Source organism: Sinocyclocheilus anshuiensis, unplaced genomic scaffold (assembly GCF_001515605.1).
Source record: "Sinocyclocheilus anshuiensis isolate Anshui unplaced genomic scaffold, SAMN03320099.WGS_v1.1 scaffold122, whole genome shotgun sequence".
In the NCBI taxonomy this organism is placed as follows: Eukaryota; Metazoa; Chordata; class Actinopteri; order Cypriniformes; family Cyprinidae; genus Sinocyclocheilus; species Sinocyclocheilus anshuiensis.
Window position 1 is genome coordinate 1,441,782 of NW_015544153.1, and position 23,542 is coordinate 1,465,323.

Here is a 23,542-nt window from a genome sequence, read left to right on the forward strand (position 1 = left end):
CATGAAAATATGTTGTGGCACTATCGTGCAGTCTAAAATGATATGACGTTAGTTAGCAAATATTAGCTATTTTTTGCAAACATTTCTTTGAGTAACATGACCGTAAATATGAACTCACGATTGAATGTAACATAAAACAAATGATTACTTTTCGTTAAAACCTTTATTAATGCCAAAAATGCTTACATTTATGTCTTTTTGTTCGTTCGGGCAGCCATGTTGCCGCTGAAGCCGGTTTACGCTGAGATAATTCATACCCCTTCGTTCGAAGTGTGGTCCCGAAAAATCTTATCCCTACCCTTATCCCTACCCCTCCAACCAAAAGAGAATTGAGACACCCCTACCCCTTCACGTGAACGCGCGAAATGGAGTGGTAGTGGAAAGGGGAAGGGCTAAGGGGTAGAATTGGGATTGGGCCTTAGTCTGCATAACAGTCTACATACAAAACCTATCACACTGTGCCAATTAAATCAACAATGTTTTTCACTGCTGACTACTTTGTCAAGACTTCAGACCACCTGTGCATTTGCTGAAGCAATACTCTACAAAAAAAGTCTATTTATTTGGGTTGTTTATTTCAGCATGCAAAAGAGACTATAGTGTACACAGGGTAATTTGTTTCAGTCATCCAAATACAATTCTCATTAACCACCCAATTAATGGAAACGAAAATATGTGCAAATAGAGTAGTTCAACAACAGCAGAAGGTTTGCTTTTGTGTTATGCTGGATTCTGACATCGAAAGGTGTCACTAAAAAGTTCAATACTCCGTTCAATCAGCTGGGGAAACAAACAAAATGCTAAAATATTTTTAAAACGTAGTGCATTTTCCAATATGACCATAAAGTATCAAAATACAGAATTAACAATATTCCTGACCAGTCTTATTTTAGTGTCATTTAGATATTTTAAAGTTTTTATTAATATTTTGAATCAGTTTTTTTCTGTATAGTTTTTCTATATATAATGTTTATAAAATGAGATACGTTGACTTGGCAACTAGTTTATATTTTATTTCTGTTAAAGTCTTTATTTATTTAAAGTAGCTGACAACAAAAATGTTTTTAATGGTTTTAACTATAATAACCCTGTTCCTGATAACTTCAGCCTTATTACAACAGTTTGTGTGACATCATTTAATAATTATATATACCCCTTTAAGGAGGAGTCAAATCATAACTTCCGGAAAAAAAAGTACTTGCTGAATTTACATAATTGAATGGCCTAAACGTTTGGTTCGAGTCATTTTGTAGCTTACTGTATTCTGGCAGTCTCTGTTGAGCAGCTGGAGCAGGTCAGATTCGAAGACCTCCATGGATGGGAAGAGTGCCACATGTAGGCCCTCCAACACACACGAGAAGCTCTTCAACAGACGAGGCTTCCGCAGTGCATCTGCTGCAACAGAGATGGAGTGAATATAATGTTAACATTGTACTCATTTCCTGCATGCACAGCCAATTCCATCCAGCCATTTTATTATTGTCCTTTATATTTAATGGCTATTCATTTTTTACAGCATTACAGCAACAAAGGATTTAATTAGACAGTAAAAATTTATTTATCAGCATGCTTCAGAATGCCAAGATCCTCTTCCTCATGGCAATGCATTCAAAAAAACACAAAGTGCACGGGGTAACAAACTAGTGAGTGATGCACAAGAGAGCTCAATGTGTTCCAGAAGCAGGGAAAAATCCATGCAGTTGAGGCCAACGTAATGGAGTTCCATGTGGCCCAAATTCCTCTTCTGATTTAAAAAAGAATAAGGACCAATGATAATTTATCATTTGGAGTATGTGTCTGGCTGCATCATCACAGGCACATTTCCTCCAGCTGAGATCTTTGGCTGGCCCCATTTCCGCTCTCAGTAGGGGTCTCGCTGTGAAGCGTTTCAAACATTGTGTATTGAGAAATTCTTCTGCATATCCAAACCACTGCACCCACGTTTTCTTTTCTTTTTGGAAAAGACAAAAAGTCTAGCTCACTAACCCACATGGGTCTAAGAAACTCCATAATCAATTCAAAAATCTTTTGATCTATCTGAAAATGGTCACATCACATGTTTGTGATTGTCAAGATTTGCCTGGTTTGCCTTGGCACATCCAAACATGCTCAACTTACAGCGACACTAACCTGCTCTCTTTGAAAAACTCATCCTTGATGTTTTATTTAGACATCTCAGAGAAATATGCAGAAAATAAAAATGAAATAAAATAAATTCTTCACATACAGACAGGTTAAGTGAATCATCCCCCATAATTTATTTAAAGATAAACATCTGTTATACAGCATTAACCCCCAGGCTAACTGGTTTCTATAACTGTTGTGCATTCCCTTAGTGAAAGCTGTCTATAAATCAGACTCTTCTCAGAAGTACTGGACCTGAATGTTTACATGAGACATGATGATTCATTTCAAAGATTTCTGAAGTGAAACCAACATGGAACGTGGGAAGAATTAGTTTGAAATATTTTGTGAGGTACACAACCATTCAAAAGATTGGGGTTGGTAAGATTCTTTATGTTTTTTGAAAGTCTCTTATGCTCACCAAGGCTATATTTATTTGATCTAAATATAGTAAAACAGTAATACTGAGAAATATTATTACAATTTAAAATAACTGCTTTCTATTAGAATATATTTTAAATTGTATTTTATTCCTGTGATGGAAAAGCTGAAATTTCAGCTATTAATAATATGCTGATGCCATTTCTTTTAACATTATCAATGTTAATAACAGTAGCTTAATATTTTTGTGAAACCATGATCAATTTTTTCAGGATTTTTTAATGAATATTTGACCAATGAGAGAACAGTTTACTCGCGCTTGACTTGTATTAACTAATTTGGTCCGTTTAGAAACTTTGCCCCGTGAAAGCGAACCACACCAAGAATAAAAACATTGTAATAATTTTAATCCCTGTTTCAGAACAAAGCAATCGATCTACAGGTGTGAAAGCACCCTACATCGTCGAATCCGGCCCCCTTTAGGAAAAGTTTGGACACCCCTGCCGTAAACTATGTGTCAGTTTTCATTTATACTTCTGCATCGTTGTGCACGTCAACGTGCAGTACACATGCAAACCGCTAGTCTGCCGTGTCCACGGGCATGTTGTTGGTGTAACCCGCAGTACCTCGGTAAAAGCCGAAGAAGAAGCGGCTCGTCGGAGAAGCATTATAGCCGTGACGGCGGCAAATAAATATCAAATCATTAAATCATTATTTTAAACTACAAAAAGGAGACAACAACAGAAGAGGAGAAGATGGCATACTTTCAATCTCCACAAGGACTTGTACCACGGCAGATCAACATTGTTGGACAACTACTGATGTATAATGCTATGTAGTATAATAAATGATAAGACACTTGTTCTTTGCTTTGTTTTATTTTATATAAGAAGGTTACATTAAAATATATTAAAGTGCACATAAACATACACAAAACTCAAGTACATATGGAGGGAGGGGTTCTAGCAGACCAATCACAGCGCTTGCGGTCCGCGTAGAATTGACGCGCTGTTAGATTTTTGGAGAGGTGCACGTCAGGCTACGGCGTAGGGTGTGCATCTATGCGTAGGCTACAGCGTCGGTTCGACGCAGAAGTATAAATTGGGCTTTACGCTCTTCGCTGCACACAACTGAGGGAGTCATGCACTTTCCGTCTTTGATGACACGTAAAAAAAACTGTGCATACCACAGGAACGGTATAACGGAAAATTTTAGTTTTCCGTGACTTTTCCAAACCGTGACTTTTCCAAACCACGGTATACCTTGAAACCGGTTAATGTCCCATGCCTATGTGTGAGACACTTTTTTTTATGGATGGGCGCTTTTTATTTCACTTCTTTTGGACTGAAGCACTGCAACACACGCTGACTGCAATGATAGAGCTTGGAATAGCCAGGACAATTTTTAATATAACTCCGACTGGATTCGTCTGAAAGAAGAAAGTCATATACACCTAGCATGCCTCGGAGGTGAGTAAAACAGCCTAATTTTCATTTTTGGGTGAACTAACCCTTTAAGGGTTTGAATACTTATGCAATGTACTTATTTCAGTTTTTTTATTTTTAATAAATTTACGAAGTTGTGACAATTCTGTTTTTGCTTTGTCAATATGGTGTATGGAGTGTAGATTGATGTGGAAAAAGTGATTAAAAGCAGTTTAACATAAGGCAGCAATGTAACAAAATGTGAAAAAAATGAAGGGGTATGGATACTTTCGCAAGGCACTATATATATATATATATATAAGAAGATTATATCTTTACTTTTGATCACTTCAATGCCAAAAAGGACCACTGCAAACAACTGAGCTGAACAACTGAATCGGTCTGATTCATGAACAAATCATTCAGAAGAGTTTTGTTTGTTGTCAACTCAAAAGACTGCCATTGCTACTTGAAGCGATGATTTCTCATAGTAGAGTGTTTCAATGAACAACCACCTACATTTGGGTCTGTTTATCACAGTTATCATATGGTGTGTGTGTGTGTGTGTGTGTGTGTGTGTGTGTTTGTAATAATACACAAGTTGCTGTGGCAGCAGACAGCAGGCATGCTGGTTTGAATGAGTCACAACCAGGTGAGTTTCACTTTCACAGATCACTCAGCCATACACAGTTTAGCTTTAACACACTCACAGAGTCTACCACTGTCAAAGCCAGGCCCGGAGAGCTCCGACGCACTCACACATTTACCGTACTCACAGTCTGTTACCTCGAACACACTGCACAATCACTCTACACTCAAGCACACATACACACCAAACCAGGCTTATCTGTACAGCAGCACTGAGGCCTGACAGCCAAACAAGTGCAGCATCGTCAGGACATTACAGCATACAAAAAACCCCACCACTGCAGCCCAAGAGAGATGCGCTACAGAAGCTCTGATAGGTTACGGCTCAACAGAAGAGAATAGAGGAAATTCAGTTTGTCTCTTTAAACATTTAAAGGTTTGCTAATGTTTTTCTATTCATTTGTGTTGTGTATCTTTAAAGTCCCCATGAAATCAAAATTAAGGTTTTTTTGGGTGGTAGTATTAATATGTTAGTCTCAAGGTTATCTATAAGCCAGTGTGCTCCAAAACAGTGACAAAATTCGGATTTAGAAGATATAAGCATTCAAAGCTTACAGTTCGTCACTTCCGCCAAAATGAATCAACGATTTTTTTTTACATCACCTCGTACTTCAGCTTCTCATCAAATCTTCTGACCAATCAAATGCTCTCTAGAATCCGAAGCGCTAGCGCCCCTACACTACAAATAGACGCTGAAGCTGCGGCTGAGATCGGTCACTTGTTTACAGTGTAATATTATTTCCTGTACAGTGAATGGCAAGTAGTGCACGATGTAGGCGATAGGGAACGATTCAGACAGTGTAAATATGCTTTCGATTGGGGCAAATTAAGTTTGGTTTCGTGTTGTTTCACGCGAACCGTGGCAGCGCACAAACGGACTTTGGCTCCGGTCCAGAGACGCGATCGCACGGAGCGGATCATATGCGTGAGTCGGCATATATTAAACACTTTTAAAACTACACAGCCTCAGCATGATTATGATCACTATATTGTTTTACTAAGAGATTCATATTATATCTAGGGGGTAATCTATTTGACTGTGGCTGTCAAATGCGGCTTTACCGAGCTCAACGGCTCTGGCCCGAGCAGATATAAACAAAACGCTATTGGCTATTTTAAAAAGGGGGCGGGGCTGCTCGATATGTCCCGCCCTGTCTTCCTGTTTCAGTTGAAATTACGTCACTACATAGAATAACGCTGTGTGTTTCAAGGCACTTCAGGGGACCTTTAAAATTTAGAATACTGTATTTCTCTAATGCAGGAGTTCCCAGCTGTTTAACTTCAGTTTAACCCCTTGACCTACATTTTTTATTTACTTCAAATACCACCTAATTCTAACCTTTCCATAAATTAGGGCTGCACGATATATCGTTTCAGCATCGATATCGCGATGTGCGCTTCCGCGATAGTCACATCGCAGGATGTGCGATGTTCAGTATACTGATAGTTATACTGATAGTTTTCGCGACACCCGTCGCGTCGTTCTGCCCCGCGCTGTCTACACTGGACGCGACAAAGCGACCGTTGCAAATCCTTTGAACTTTGTGTCAGTACGTCATAAAAAGAATGAGGGATTTACTCTCTGGCATTTGTCGTGCTGCGCCACGCCGCATCCAGCGTAGACAGTGCTGATTATAATGGGTTCTATGCCTCTCGCGTCCGGTGTAGACACGGTGAGAGCCACGCAGATGCATGTGAACACTGAATTCCGTTCACTTCCGCGTCTATTTGTGCCTAAAATGACACATACGCACAAAACTATGTCAAAATGCATGTCTGTGCAAGTATCCTTGTAAACACAGTTGCTTATGTCTTAGGTGAAGGTAAACAACTGAGAAAGAAAATGGATGTGTAACAGTATATTGGTTCACAGCAGTGTAATGCTCCTAAGGCTTTCTGTCATGAATGTTAATCAAGCAGCAAAACAAAGAGATTTACAACCCTCTACATTGCGAGTAAATCACTCGCATATGCAACTAAATCTTCACTCTGGGCGACTAAATGATATATAATATAAGCCAATGGCTAATAAATTCTTAGATTTTACTCGCCAGTGTGTGAGTTGGAGGCTGAGTATAAGTTTAGCACAGATATATTTTCACTCGCCTAGTGTGAAGGTGCACGACTCGCTGACGCTTTCTCTCACACGCTCAAAGTGAGAGTGAGAGAGAGAGTCTTACATAACATGCAGAATTGATGTGATCCACGTAAACGATATTATTTGTTGTATTTTCCTGTCAAAATAACCTTTGGAGTTCCTTTGGAATTCTTCAGCTTTTAAGAAATGCCGGGTTTTCCGGTAGTGGGTGGAACTAATGCGCAAACAACAATCTCATTGTCTGGTGCTCACCTATTATCGTCCCGGTTTAGATTTCAGCAAATCAGTTCGAGCGAACGCACACAACCTGATTAATATTCATGAATCCAGAAAAAGATGCTGATTCCATTTTCCAGCAGGATTTGGAACCTGCCCACACTGCCAAAAGCACCAAAAGTTGGTTAAATGACCATGGTGTTGGTGTGCTTGACTGGCCAGCAAACTCACCAGACCTGAACCCCATAGAGAATCTATGGGGTATTGTCAAGAGGAAAATGAGAAACAAGAGACCAAAAAATGCAGATGAGCTGAAGGCCACTGTCAAAGAAACCTGGAATATATATCGAAATATATATCGCAGAAATACAAAATATCGCAATGTGAGTTTTTTTCCAATATTGTGCAGCCCTAACATAAATACAATGTTTTTCTCAACTTCACACTTTTGCATGCTCAATATTGTTTATTGTAATAGTCATTGTTTGTCTGAAAGTAAATGTTGTGTAGTTTTATAGTGAAATTGTACAGCACATTGGTTTTAATTGTGCTTTATAAATAAACAGAAACAAACAGAAACAATATTCTTATTTTTCTTAGCACGTTTCAAATTACACATCTTTAATTGGGTAGATGACAAAGAAAATGTACATATAAGATTAAAACTCTTTCTTTTACAAGTTTCCATTGTTATTATTTGCCCCTTAGCCTTAATTAATTTGTCCTGAGGTATGACAAATTATTTTAAAAAGTACAAATATAATGTTTCGAGTCATGTGGCTCTTCATCAGACCTGATGCATGTTCTTTTGGTGAGAACATGCTATAAATATTTTTCTACTTTTAGAGCTATTGTGTGACAACTTTTTCTTTTTTTTTTTGTTTGTTACTTTTTGTGGTTGAGCACCGTCACTGAGCTTTTTTGCCTGCTAGATGTGCATACTTTTTGTTAAATTTTTTTTATTTTACAAAATTACAAATATACCATGTAGTCTTACAATTAATATGAAGTGATAGTGTCTAGTATAATAATTAAACAAACAATTGAAAAAGTGTGTTATTTCAAGCAGTTCTGATGAAGTACAGAATTTCACATTGACTCTGTTGTGACCTGTTACTACTCACTTATATATTGTATTTTTATTATGGCTGTTAAAATTATTAATTATTACGATTAATTATTATCTATATCCATAAAAAATGGTAAATACTAAATTAAATAAATACTTTCACACTAACTACCTAATTATATAGTATACATTTTTATTAAGGCTGTCAATAGGTAATGACTAATGAATTTATTTTAATAATATGTAAATAATATTTTAAATAAATTAATTAAATACTAAATAATCAAGTTAACACTGTTCATCATATATAATTCATGTGAACCTCCTCGGGGGAAACTCTTCTTTACAGTGCACATACAGAACCTTCCTCGTGCATTAAGCATTTACTATGTTAACCTACATTTTGAACGGCATTAAAAACTGGTGGGTGTGTCACAGAACTGTGTTATGATCAATCATGTGCCAAGACCATTGGGAAATTGAAGGTAATTTTTCACTTGGATACAATTAAAGCAATAAAAACAAGAGGGGGCTGGTGGAATTTGGCTTTTATAACACTCACTCAAGAAAAGTTTATAATCAGACAGAATACATTGCTTTTGGATCTTGGAATGAAGTGCTTTGAAACATGTCTTATTAACCGCATTAACAGTCGGGGGGAACATCTCTCTTTTTCTACTTTCAGTCTATGTGGGGGCCCAGGAGGATGCAGAATATAGCACTCATTTCAGATGCAGTTCAAAGACAAACCTGCTCCAGAGGAACCCTATTCCTATATCTGCTCATCGGTTTATAATGTGAGAGAGAGTTAGGGGGGAGCGAGAGATATAGAAATATCACTGTGGAATAATTCTCTAATTTCCTGCATCCCTCTCTGGATCTAGACTGTGGTCGTAGGTCACGCTCCCTGTGAGATATTTGGGGTGCTGGAGGATTAGCTCGACATTGTGCTAAACTTCCAATCCCCTCGCCACTGTGAAACCCACCACGGTTCATTTCACCCCTGAAAGCAGCTCAGAACAGAAATCATGAGCACAGTCAGAAAAGTTGTGAAAAGCCTCAAATGCTTTTGCTTCAAAGTCTCATTTATGACCTGGTTTGGTATGAAGTGATTCTGAAGCTAATCAAGGGAATGTCCTGGGAAACGGGAAGCTCTTTAGTGAGGCTTCTAGAGTTCCTTCTGCTGTCTCCATGGAAACACACATTCTCTCGTTACAGATGAGCAGTCATCAAATGCCATTTGACTGTTTTATAACTGTAATGAAAATCTAGCACATTAAAGCCTTTTCTCTCACATTCAAATGATAAACAGAGGGGGCATTGTGGGTAATCCTACCTGTGCCTGTGTCCGTGGACGACACCACACCAGGGATGCTGTCATGTCCAGACACTAGAATGTTGGGCGGGAGCAGGTGCATGATGGGAATGAGAGCTGGGTGTGGCTGAATGGAGTAGAGCAGCTGAGAGCCCTCCATCACTGATAACATGGCATTCACTACAGAGAGAAAAAGACAGTCATGATTTCCATTGAACTTCACAGAAAGATGACACAATTCTAGTTGTTTACACTTTCTATTAGTGCAAAGCTCACTGCCACAATGCAAAGGAGTTGCCAAGCTGTCCATAAAGTGGTCTGAGCATAAGGTGGTCTGTTCTATGGTTGCAAGGATATTCTGGGTGGTTACTAGGTGGTTACTCACTGTAATAGATACAGTGAGCAATGCATCACATACTGAGGGTGTGGTTTTACATAGAGGAAAAAAAATCCCTGCTACTCATTCATTCTAACGAGGAAAATATCTGACAGATTTAGCCAAAAAATAAATGAATAAAAATAAACCTATGCAAATAGTATAAACACAACTACCAAAAGTTTGGGGTTTGTACATTTATTATTATTATTTTATTAATTTTATATTTTATTAATTTATTTATTTTTGTAAAGAAGTCTCTTATGCTCCTAAAGGCTGTGTTCATTTGATCAAAGATAAAGTAAAAACAGTAATATTTTGAATTATGACCATTTGAAATAATACATAACAATAACTTCAAAATGAATTGTATTCCTGTGATGGCAAAGCTGAATTTTCAGCATTACTCCAGTCTTCAGTGTCACATGATTTTTCAGAAATCATTCCCTCATAATATGCTGATTTGGTGCACAATAAACATTTCTTATTATTATCGATGTTGAAAATAGTTGTGCTGCTTTTTGTGGAAACTGTGATACATTTTTTCAGGATTCTTTGATGAATATAAAGTTTAAAAGAACAGCTTTTATTTGAAATAGATTTTTTACTATCTTTACTAAACCAAAACTATCGAATAGTAGTATATATATATTAAAATTAAAAAATGTTTTTAAAAAATGATGCAATATAAATTATGACCAATAAGAACATTTTGTTAATTTTCTCAATTCACTCATCATTGGAAAAAAGCTTGGATTCTGATTTCAGCAAGTGGGCAGAGCCTCCTTACTGACTGAATCTATGACACTGCTACATATATGCCTGTTCCCCCTTTCAGTGTTAGTTTATGGGATTGTATTGCCCAATTTATCATCAGCCTTTTCAGCTGATAAGTCTGAGAGGTAACAGCATGCCTCTCCTCAACAAGCCACACAATTTGAGGTATCGTCTATGTCTGTAGCTCAAATGGTGCAGGACAAATTACACACTGAAGTTTAATACTGGGTTATGGGCTTAGAACGGGAAAAAAAAAAAACATCTAACCTCAAGTATGAGCAATAATAATAGTGATGCTTGTCTTAGCAAGCACCACTAATAACAATAAACAGATCAAAAGTGGGATACTGTCAAACCCCACAGCAAGGTAAAATCTAGATTTATATGAACCCAAGGTTTACACATCATTGTTAAATACGGGGGAAAAACATCCCTGTCAAATCTGTGCTGCTGACTGCACCCAATGAAACTCACCATCATAAAAGATTACTACAAATGAGAGAGATATTTTTCTCAAACTGAGACATATGAGAACACAAGCGGAGAGTTTCATTTCATGCTAGAATCAACAACTATATTGTATGCAAGCAATCTCCACTTTAATTGAATTTTACCACACTTTTGCCCATTCTACACGGTTTCAATAATAGTTTCACTGTCAGACACTTTCACAGCAGAGGAAAAACACCCACCTGGACCCCATTTGAGTTTCTAAACTTTATTTACTTTTAAAACAGGCATTTTATGGCTTATGTTCTAGTGAGCCAAGGTAAGACTCAAATATTGAAATCTCACAAAGGCCAGTATGCGTAAGAACCTATATAAGGCTTTTAGATCATAATCATTTAGATCATTAATCATGACTCAAGATGGTGGCGCGTTCACACGCTGCGGCTTCTCTCTTTCCTGACAGAAAGGTGTTTTCGTGTTTTTTGTCTTGTGAGTCGCAGTGTTTTTGTACGTATTAGTCGCGTCTATCTGTCTCTAATCGCGCATACAGTCGTGAGGCAAGGTGTGTCCATAAGGCCAGAGAAAATTTTCCCATAATGCAACAGGACTCCATATGTGTTGTTTTGTTGCTTATGTGCTATTCTTTGTTGTGCACATCTGTGAGAAAGAAAGAGCAGGCTGGTATGAACCCGCTGAAAGACGGGCCGTTCACGCCAGTCTGCATCATTACATTTCAGCAGAGCTTTCCATTTTTTATTAGGCCATTTATCCCAGACATTGATACACGCGTGCGCACATTCCGCTCCATTACTTCGAAACCGTATTACACAAAATCGTGCATCACTACCGCTCAATTGGAAAAAAACACCGCCAGTTCTGAATGAAACAAACGTGAGTGCGCACACCTGCCAGAGTTGAGGAAATGGATGTCGGTGACACCTGCATATGGTGGCAGGTGACACCACACATATTTTCATTCACATACCAAATGACAGGCCCAGATGGAATCTGCAAACTTTTTGGGAAGGATTTAAACAGTAAAAATTAGCCAAAAATTACCAAACAAACTCCAAAAAGAAAGAGAGCAGGGAAAAAATATTTCCTTCCAAAGGTCTATACATATTCTGGAACAATGCCATAGCCTGAGAGCATGCGCAGTCACTTTATTAGACAAACTAATTTTTATTGATCAGAATCGCACTTTGCTTACTCTGTGCCGCTGTGCAAATCACTGAGCTGCAGTGTGTCATTCTGTTCACTCTTAATAACAGCTCTGAGTGGTGCTCGCCTGATGGTTAAGGATCAGGGCTTTTAAATTAAAGGTCACAGGTTCAATCACAAGTAGGGTGACAAAACTGCTGAGATTACTTATCTAATTGACAAATCTGTACAATTAAGAGTACAACAAATTGGATTAAAAAACATCCACTTAGTAGCAAATAAACATGCTGTTCTAATGATTACGTACTACCAGGCACAGAGAGAATCGGCACACTTTTTCTATTCTCTGCACTCATTTTGGGGGTCAATCTGCAGAATGAAATGGCGTGTGATGGAAGTACCAATGCTGAGGGAATCTATGCACAGATTTTGTGTGGGCCTGCATATTTATAGTCTGAGTAACAAAGTTCATTCTTTGCAGTGTTACTATGCAACACTATGCATTTCAAATATAACCTGCTGATCTTTTTTAAGTACGTTTTTCCTATTTCACTGTAGCTGTATAAATGAGACACCTGCTATAGTGTAGCATTACTGCAGTTACACTACCAGTAAAAAGTTTGTGATCGGGAAGTGTTTTCTAATGTTTTGGAAGGAAGTCTCTTAGGCTCAGCAAGGTTTATAAAAACAATCTTTTCAAAAAGGTAAAAATAGTATTGTTATGAAATATTTCTAGAATTGACTTCAATAAACTTCAGTATGTAAATTATTTATGTGATGGTAAAGCTGAATTTTCAGCAGCTATTACTCCAGTCTTCAGTGTCACATGATCCCTCAGAAATCAATCTAATATGCTGACTTGGTGCTGAAGATATATTTCTTAATATTATCAATACTGAAAAAAATTGTATTAATAGTTTTGTCAAAACCGTGATGCATTTGTTTTCAGGATTCTTTAATGAATAGAATTAAAAATTACTTTTTTTTTTTTTAAATAGTAGATTTATACTGTTACAAATTATTTCTGGTCACTTCTGATTCAATTTAATCCATCCTTGCTAAATAAAAGTATTAAAAAAAATCTTACTAACCCCAAAATTTTGAATAGTAGTGTGTGTATTTATTTATTTAATAACATAGAAAGCAAAGAAAATACAGCTTTGCATCTCTTATACAAATACCAAGGCTCAGCATGTGTGAAGCACATGTACAATCCACCAGGCCAAGGTTTAAAAAAACAGTACTAAAATTATTCAAATTAAAATCAAAAATAGCAATCGGTGTACCAGAACCTACAGCTCTCTGTCCACCAGCTTTGTTGCTGATTCCCAGTGAATACTTCATGATTAAACCTATGATTTAACAACTAATTTAACATGACCATTCCTTCTTTGGCATTTCGAGGTTATTATGCGTTCCTTTCACGGGTGAAAGAACAGCAGATGTAACAACATCAATGTGGCTTTGCATCTATTTGTCTCTATTCTGAAGGAATGACTAAGCTACTGTGCTTGTCAAAATCAGCCATCTACAAACACTGAAATGTGTCAAAATAGGAATTCTAATCTTCAGAGATGAAAAACTGCTCACTTATTCTCACATCTCTCCGTCTCTCTCTTCTATGCACACGCAAAAAAGACATGCGCCAAGACAATCATATCAAATAAAGCACAGATTTCAACGTGCCAGCATTATTAGGCTCTGCCAGTGCTGTTTACACATCCTCTATGCCAGTAGTTCTCAACTTGTAGGTCATGATCCAAAAATGTTCCAAAAATCAATGCTAAATTCTAAAAAATAAAATGTAACCATCCATGCAAATAATTGAACATTAAATATAGCAAAAATATAAATTTCTCTCCAATTTTTAAAAAGCACGCGCCATGTCTTTTGTTTATGACTTCACATACTAGATATCCAAATAAAATCTATGGGTATTTTGATGCATAGATAAATATGTGAAAAGTGTAACCGAATTGAACTTAACTAAACTAAACTGAATTACACTGAATGCAACCAAACCAATACTGCATTCATTGATTAACTAAATTCAGGTGAATTCATTAAATTGAACTAAACTGAACTAACTTCAATTAAATCAAAATAAACGTATTAAATCAAGTTTAAATTTATTCAAAACAAAATGAATCAAATTGAACTGGATTAAACTTAAACTGAAGCAATAAAACTGATCTGAATTAAATCAAACTGAACTGATTTGAACAGAACTGAACTGGGCTTGCTAGCGCATCAGGTCGTCACATGAATTCTAAAGAAAATCCAGCGGAGAAGCACTGTTCTAGGTCTCGTCTTCTCACTTTCCCAACATCTGCACCATCCAGAAGGTGGCTTCAATAATATTAATGAGCAGACAATGGCTGAATTTGTGTGTGGTGCTATATAAGTCATGCGAAAGAATGTTTGCACCTATGCTTGTGCGTGTTTGACAGCAAGTTTATGTGTGATGTGAGAGGCCCTAGGAGGCTCAGACTCTCAGAGAGACAGCAGGACATCTCCTCCCTCCAGCATGGAGAGGCATAATTGAGGCAGAATGGCAGGTAGCACAGAGACACACGGCTAGAAGGAAAGGCTGGATTCAGAGAGAATTTTAGATCAGCATTGCTCCCTCTCCACTCCAACAGCTGGACACCCTGCAGATACACTACATCCATGACTCACTCTCATATGGTGCTCTCAGTCTCGAGATCAACACATCTACAAAGCAAGCAGTATGATGGGACAACAACAAAACTACATCATTGTTTAGAAAGTCAAATGTCCAAGGGAAAAAATTCCGTCTTCCATCTTATTAACTTATCCCTTGCGAAAAAGAAGTGTGCTTAATTGCACACTTGTAGTGTACTTCAAATTATTATTAGTATATTTTATATTGGTATATTTATGACACTTTTAAAACGTGCACTTTGTAATAATGTCAAATTAAACGTTTTTCTTTCAAGTACTTTTTAAATCATTGTTTTAATAATCTTCTGGTGCTTTAAAGAAGTAAACAAATTTTGATGTTTTGACTAACATACTAAACCACAAGTACTTGATTATAATTTTAACTGTAGTGTGTTATTAAAAATTACATTTTAAGTCAATATATTTTAAATGTCCCAAATTGCAACTTCATTACTACAAATATGTAAATACATACAGTATATAATTTAATGCATGACATACAAGTTTCAATTAAAATTTTGTTTAAGTATATTTATGCTTGCCATTACATTTGGCAGTACATTTTAACAGTATTTCAAAGACAATAAAAGTAATTATGCAATTACATATGAAGATGTGCCTAAGTGGGTCAAAAAACACACTAATGTTCAGCGAATTGCAATTAACATGCAATTAAATATCTGAAAACATTCAGTTTCTGTAATAAGCACTCTTTTTAAAAGTATGCTAAACGTGTACTGCTTTTTTCACAAGCGATTTGTTTCCAATCATGCATTATTTTTTTTAGTTCCATACCACCTGCTGCTGTCCTCTGAGAAAAATACTTCTTCAGCCTTTCATTGGCATTCAATTAATCCCCAAAACCCATTTTGCAATTATATCATTTTGGAAGAACATCTATTGATGCATGTGACTGTACAGTGTGAGTGGACTCCTTCAACAAAGGAGACTTTTGAAGATGACCTACTTGACCGCTTTCAATCCACAGTGAAGGAATGAAAAACAAAACGTATGCTTCTTAAAACTACAGACACAGAAAATGAATTTATATACAATACATGGTATAAACATCAATTTAAATAAATTGCAAAAAGTGGAACATATCCATTAAGACATAAAAAGATAAGAACACAAATAGAAGAAAGGATTCTGAACACTATTCTCAAACATAAAACACTTACAAGGTCAAAACCAAATAATGCATCTTCCAGGGTATGAAAACTCTGCCAAACAAAACAGCAAAAAAGGTCAACATTAAAGAATAGTCTTCAATTAAGGCTACTTTCTGAAATCTGTTTCAAGAATCTCTTCAATTATTTATAGGCGAGTCCCAACTATTTCCTTTAATTTTCACATTTAAGATTCTCCTTCAAAAGAAGCAACCTGTTCACCTTTCAGGATTAGGAAAGAAACAAGATCTGAAATGATCAAGATAGAGATTGTTTGCTTATAACAGCACTGCAAGAAATAGTCCTAATTCAATTTGCTTTCAGGTGGAAATAAATTTAAATGGTAAAGTCAAGGCAAGCTGACAGATTGAATATTGAAAGCATTTGAAATGAGGCAAACATACACACATGCAAATAGTTTCTCATCTCTAATGTAAGAAAGCATAAAGTGCTATTTATCAACTATTTATTACTAAGCTCTTGCTGTTGTCTCTAGCTCGGTTTGACTCCTTTGAGACCATGAGTAGAATATGTTATCTAGCGTCAAATTTCACTACAAGAGCTTTCCCAGAAATCAAGCCGGTTCAGTTAAGCCAGTTCAAATACCTGCTGTGCTGCTGGGGTAATCACATCAATGAAACATCTATCTACTGTACGGTAGACCCAACTAAAAAAATCATGGAGAACTGCCTAGAAGAAAACTACGAATGATCTCTTTAATTCACAACCACATTCATACTGACTGAACACTTCAGCTTTAAAAGTCAATATGAAACACAATTCACAACCTATTTCATGTCCGCAATGTGACATATTTACGTGTCACTCAAGACTGTCGATGTGAAAAAAGTAGGGCGGGATTTGATTGGATAATGACAACAGTCACAGTGTGTTGAATATCAGAACAGAGTCACACCCGAATACCTCCTGAAATGCCTCTGGAACCCACTTATGAGGAGTATTTTTGACTGGGACATGGAGACTGAAGGTTTAGCTTGCTTTCAAGAACATCTCAATGCATCACAATGGCATCACTTCTTTTTCAAATCTATCATCATTTGCTGTAATTGCCATCAATTTTAATACATCAGCATTAACTGGCATTGAATTAAGAAACTTAGAGTCAATTCTGATTTCATGTTGACTTCAAACTTTGACTGAATCCACTATTTGTTTAGAAGAATTGAGCTGCTAACAGTGTGGACTATCAACTATTGAATGAATGTGAAGCTCAGGGTTGCACTCACACTGCAGAGGGTCTTTCAGCTTTGGGTGCAGGAGGGCTCTAGGGGTCCCATTGAACAGACTCAACCTGAAAAAGACATGGTGGTTAAAAACAGCAATAATAAGTTAAAATACTTATATAAATGTGTATAAATGTTACATTAGGGGTAAAAATATACACAGTTTGGGGTCAAAAAGATGGGTTAGTGTTAGGTTTGTCACTTTTTTAAAATAAATTTATCATTTTATTCAGCAAGGATGCATTAAATTGAATAAAAAGTCACAGTAAAGACATTTATAATGTAAAAAAATATATCTCATGCAAATGCTGTTATTATGAACATTCTATATTTATCAAAGGATCCTGAAATAAAATGCATCACAGTTTCCACGAAAATATTAAGCAGTACAACTGTTTTCAACAATGATAATAAGAAACATTTCTTGAGCAGCAAATCAGCATATTAGAATGATTTCTGAAGGCTCATGTGACACTAAAACAAACAACAGTTATTTTAAATTGTAATAATAATAATTCAATACAATTTACTGTATTTTTAATAAAATAAATGGTAAGTACATCTTTAAAAACATTAAAATATCTTACTGATCCCAAACTTTTTAATGTTAATGTATATATATATATATTCTATATTATAAAAAACATATATTGCAAAAATTTGCTTAATTTAAATTTGTTTAAATAGTATAAAGCACTTTTTCTAAAGTAGCATTGTCCAAAAGCAACACCAGCAGATCAAGTTTCAGAAGTGGGTTCTTTTGTGTTCTAAAATGTGGAATGAAGTTAAGGAGGTGAGTGACAAATTTAAATACAAAAAGTACTCAGTAAAGTACTCCGTTAACAAAAGGTACTCTGAATTCATTCAGAAGTCCACCACACTCCGATGTTGGACAGATATTTTTTAGTATGACAAAGAGAACATGAAATTACAGAGCCATTCAGTTCTTTCTTCTGCTGAATAGCGGGCCATTATAATAAGCCCATTTTATTCACTGATTACGGGTTTCAGGATTTGCTGCATAGTCAATAAGACAGTGTGCTTTGGAGTGTCATCTTTCTCACTCATGGAAACGGCCATTCTAGACTGCTCTGAGGTGACCTTTACCTGCCCTCTCCCTGAGAGATACTGGAGTCTGCATGCCCTGTGAAGAGCTGGAGAAGTCCAAAACCTGACCCCACTGCATCCTGGGAACCGTCTGCCCTGGTAGACAGAGACACCAACTCCACCACTGTCACCACAGAACTCAGACACAGGGAAGTGTGGAAGTACACCACCTACAATAAAGAGACAGACAGAGAAAATTATAAAGTTTCACTTTTTTTGACACTGTAAGCAGTGTTTGCTCATGCGAAAGTCAAAGTCGAGTCAAATTTATTTGCATGGCGCTCTTCATAATACACAGTGTAGGGTTGGGCGATGTCTACCAAATTGGCATCGGACGATGTCTGCAGTGAAACATTGTGATGGAAGATGACATCGGGGGGAGCGGCGGGGTTAGGGGTGTGTCCGAAGCGTGAAACAAATAATGTGTTCTACGGAGCCACTAAAAGGTTAGCCGCTTGCTAGCGGTAGCCTGTTGCATTACAGTACATGAAAGTTCACTTACCACATACACAGAGTAAGGAGAAATGTCTGATAGGACGATGGCGAATGATTTGCAGATCCTGAGCACCAGATGGACGATGACATCGGGGGGAGCGGCGGGGTTAGGGGTGTGTCCGAAGCGTGAAACAAATAATGTGTTCTACGGAGCCACTAAAAGGTTAGCCGCTTGCTAGCGGTAGCCTGTTGCATTACAGTACATGAAAGTTCACTTACCACATACACAGAGTAAGGAGAAATGTCTGATAGGACGATGGCGAATGATTTGCAGATCCTGAGCACCAATAACAAACATCTAATCTTGTCAAATGTGTGGCAAGTACTGCCGCTCCATAGTATAGAGTCCTTGAGATCGCAGTCTCAAAAGTGAAAGTGAAAGTAAAATGAGAGCGCACAATCGAAAGCTCATCGGCGATGGACGATGGCATCGTCTATCAGCCCAACCCTAACAGTGTGTCAAAGCAGCTTTACAGAAACCACAAACTATTAACTTTATCAGAGAAAACCCAGTGGTTTGTTGAGAAAGAACCAAAAGAGGATGTCTGGACATAATGATTTGTTTTAAAAAGACACAGAGTCTTGGTCTGACATCCTGTGGCTCTTGGAAGAATCTCGCAGAGGATGCCTAAGAGAGCGCAGGCCATCTCACGCTGTTTTCACAGAAAATACAAATTCTCTCTCACACGCACAGATTCTCTCATAGACTGCAAGTTGAATGTGTAGCCCAAGGAAATATTCATTTCCCAGAATAACAAAGTTTTCTCACTTAAAGCTTTGAAGCCAAATGAGAGATGGAGGCACCCATTAAAGTCTAGCAACCACTGAACCAGTTGAACAATTACAAGAAACGCCTACTTACACCACACCAATCAATAGCAGCAGCAGCTCTGATTATGCAGAAGGGGCTTTTAGGGAAAAAAAATAAAACTCAAATCTACACAAACATCAAAGCAAAGAGTTCTGTGAAATCAGCTGAAGAGCAGGGCACAATCAATGCTAGCACCCTGCACACGCAGCACAGCGAGTCATATTTACTTAGGTCATTTGTATGCATAATCGGAAAAAGATTTCGTATTTGAAAACTATTAAGACAACCCTGTCCTTCTCCATGTAACAGCAATTATAAGACAGGCTGCTATATTTCCATAGCCTGATTATTTATGACATTTGCCCTATTTTTGTGGCACAGGCTACTGTTTATGATATAATACGCATACGAAACGAAAGTTTATGTGCATCCTATGCAATATTTGAAGTATAAAACCCATTAATATATGTAAAAATACAAAAATACAAAAAAATTAATGTATAAGAATTGCAAAAAATTTATGTATTATGTAAGTTTTTTCATATATTAACAGTCCTTATACTTTAAAAAACCTTATAAATGTAATATATGAATGAGTAATAATAATAATAAAAATGGAGTTGCTTGCGTTAACCAGCGCTACTGCTGATAGAAACAATTATACGCATTTCAAGTGTGTTTGGCATTCATGTGAATGATCTTCAGTGAACAATTCTGCCAAAAATAATGTCCTTTCCTGTAGCACTCACTGTATTTCTATTCTTGAGTCTTCAGATCATGAATCTTTCATGGAGCTTAAACTATTTTAAATAGTCGCAAACTCAAGCTCCTAAAATACTGAACTACAAAGATTTAAATGTGTCCGTTTACAAGTGATTGAACAGCATGCAGAAGTGCTCTGGCTGATTTTTTGGGCTATGTGGGTCGATGGTGCTTGAATCCTAAAATCAGATCACAAGAGCTCCTGCTAAGTTTGAGTTGTGTGGGTTGAAAGGGTTTTAAACTTGAGGTTAGTTTAAATGCAGAGCAGAGGTTGTGCCATTGATTGAATTCACACTACTTACAGGCCCTAAAGAGGCATAGAATAAAGTACAGGTTCACATGGATCAGAATTCAAACAAAAGCAATGAAATAGAACCATGACAGAAGTGCTTCCAGAGTGCACTGATTCAGTTTTTCATACCACAGATTTTGAACAGCATCTGAAATGTTCAACCATTAGAGACCCAAGCATTGATGATAATTGTATAATTTCATCTTTCTTTCATCATTGAAAGTGTGTTTATTAATCCATTGGTTATGAAAACATTCTATCACAACATTATGGGAATTTAGAAAAAAAACCTAACTTTTAGTATAAAATTTTAGATTCAAAAACGAATAAGAAAATGGTCCACCAGAAAAAAAACAAACAAACAAAAAAACAAAAAAACTCCTTTAAAGTAATAGCTCGCCCAAAAGTTAAAATTTACTCTCACCAAACCGTTGCTGGTCCCCATTAACTTCGATTGTAAAATACTATGTGTTCAGCAGAAGAAGAAAAAAATCTAAGAAGTTTGGAACAACTTGAGGTTGAGTGAAATTTTCATTTTTGAGTGAACTATGCCTTTAAGATTTAATTCCATCAAAATGCTGAAAAATATAAGATAACATTTTAGACTATATTTTATAGCTATCACCTAGTAATAAATAGTTAGTATTATGTAATCAACTTTTCCAGTTTTTCAACTTTTCCAGTTTTCCAGTTTTGCTACAGTGGGTCTCTGAAGGTCAACCTCAGTATTTAATGTAACCCTTCTGCATCAGTGTTTTCGAGCATGAAATGGGGGTTATGTAAAATTCAAAGGAAACTTTTCAAAAATGTCTCCTTTCACTGCTTTACCTGTCTCCTGCTCATAACCTATGACATGTTCTTGTTTTGTTCGTACTCTAAACTTCAGATGAACTGCAGTGAGCTGAATAAACATTCTTATATGAATCTGTACTCCGAGTGATTGCTCTCTAGTGGAAATAGAGGGGGGAGTTAGGGGGTGTGCCCAAAGCGTGAATCTATATTTAGAAAGGCACGGAAAACAAATAACATTTGCTAACGGTTGCCTGTTACATTACAGTACTTAATTTCACTTACCACATAAACGGAGTTAGGAGAGATGACTGAGGACGATGGCGAATGATTTGCAGATTCTGAGCACCACTGACAAACATCTAATCTTGTCAAATGTGTGGTAAGTACTGCCGCTCCATAGTATAAACAGAGTACGTGCGATCGCGAATCTCGAAAGTGAAAGTGAAACTAAAAAGCGATCGTGCATTCAAAAGCAGTTTCAATGCCAGGCATAATAGCAGCTCCCTGATGCCCGCAATTTATATACAGTATAATTAACCAATGATAAAACTGCGAGAGAAAGTATTGAAATACATATTTTCCTCCCATCTCGTATTTATTCCCTTTAGGGGTTCCGTAGTACACGTCATTTTCTTTCCGAACACGGTATTGGGACTCGGCAGATTGCGGGGGAGGGGGGGAATCACGATGCCGGCTCAACATCGTGATATCCATCAGTCATAGGCGATGGACGATGGCATCGTCTATCGGCCCAACACTAGATAAGACAATCACATTAATGATGCAACATGTCTTTTAAATCCATTTTTTTCTGCAACACACAATATCATGAGAGATCAAATAGTTTAAGAATATTCTCAACATACAGTGGACTGTTGATGAAGTTTTGAAGAATAGTGTCTTTATTTTTCTAAATGCACATGAGTTATTATTCATTCTGCCTTTGGTTGTGATTTAAACACAACTGTATAATTTTAAAGAGCTGAATCAGGTGTCTGGATGACAGTAGAGTCCCAGATAGGCCTAATATAAAAATTCTGGATGATATTGATAATTATACAGATAATTGTTTACATGTTATAGAACCTATAATCGGTCAATAACAAAATTCCATAGTATTTTGTATAAATAAATTAAAAACAAAACACTAAAAACTATGATAAAAAAATGCTACAAGTGAATTTAGGCATCATAACATTGTAATGTACAATATATAAAAATATTCATAATATTCAGATATGCATTTTGAGATCTAAAGAATACATTCAATAGTGTTATTCAATTTTTATGTTTTTAAAGATTAACTATAACGGAGCATTAGATGAAGGTAAAAGTATTCTAAATATAAAAAATAGGAGTCAATATCCAAAAAATACTACAAAAAAAGCTCATGCGATATAATATCAGCACACTCTTTGTTTAAGTATATTTTAAGGTCAGTGTTTCGAAACCCTCACATATTTAAAACATGAGTCACAGGACTGAACATTTTTGAAAACTTCCAATTTTCTGAACCTCTGACTCTCATTAGCAGCTAATAATCTGTAAAATGTGAATCAATTTGATTGTGAGGTGAGAATATTAGCTAAAAGACTGGACAGGCTGGCATTTCAAAACACAAACACTCATGACACAATCAACACTCCTAATTCTTTGCCAACCCCATAAACCCTCATAAAAAATAAATGGGCTTCAGAAATTCAGCAAAGGAGATGCTGAAATTATCATTACACAGATCTCCCCTCTCCCGCTCTTCACAAGCCAATCAGCAGAGAGGGTACAGCTTCTGATCCACTCTGCCAGAAATAGTTTGCACTCGTTCAGACGCCCCCAAAAACTGTGTCAACAAATAATTAGTCAGGATGAGTTGTGAAATATCCCTGTAAAATTCACAAGGGCACCAAGTCCTAGTAAAGAAGCATTATAATATGACTATAATATGCGGGCGGGGAGCAGGTTTGAGATTGTCAAGCATAGCGAGAGGGATTATTGCTAGGCTATTCTGTTGTTATGGGCTCATTAACAAAAAATGTGACCTTTTGAAGTACTGAGTTCAAGACTCTGTGAAAATGTTGCATTACAACTGTGCAAGTCGCCTAGCATATAAGTGTGTGTGTGTGTGTGTGTGTGTGTGTGTGTGTGTGTG

General features: G+C 36.8%; 1 protein-coding gene across 1 annotated transcript in view; it reads right to left on the reverse strand.

Annotated features, from left to right (window-relative positions):
* nphp4 (nephronophthisis 4) overlaps positions 1–23,542 on the reverse strand; it is a 178,107-nt gene that overhangs the window by 131,310 nt on the left and 23,255 nt on the right. Inside the window, exons 3-6 of the mRNA XM_016495116.1 lie at positions 18,245–18,414; positions 17,141–17,205; positions 9,297–9,455; positions 1,259–1,395 (exon numbers count right to left, since the gene is read on the reverse strand). Of these exons, the coding sequence (XP_016350602.1) occupies positions 1,259–1,395; positions 9,297–9,455; positions 17,141–17,205; positions 18,245–18,414 (531 nt within the window). The remainder of the gene's footprint in view (positions 1–1,258; positions 1,396–9,296; positions 9,456–17,140; positions 17,206–18,244; positions 18,415–23,542) is intronic.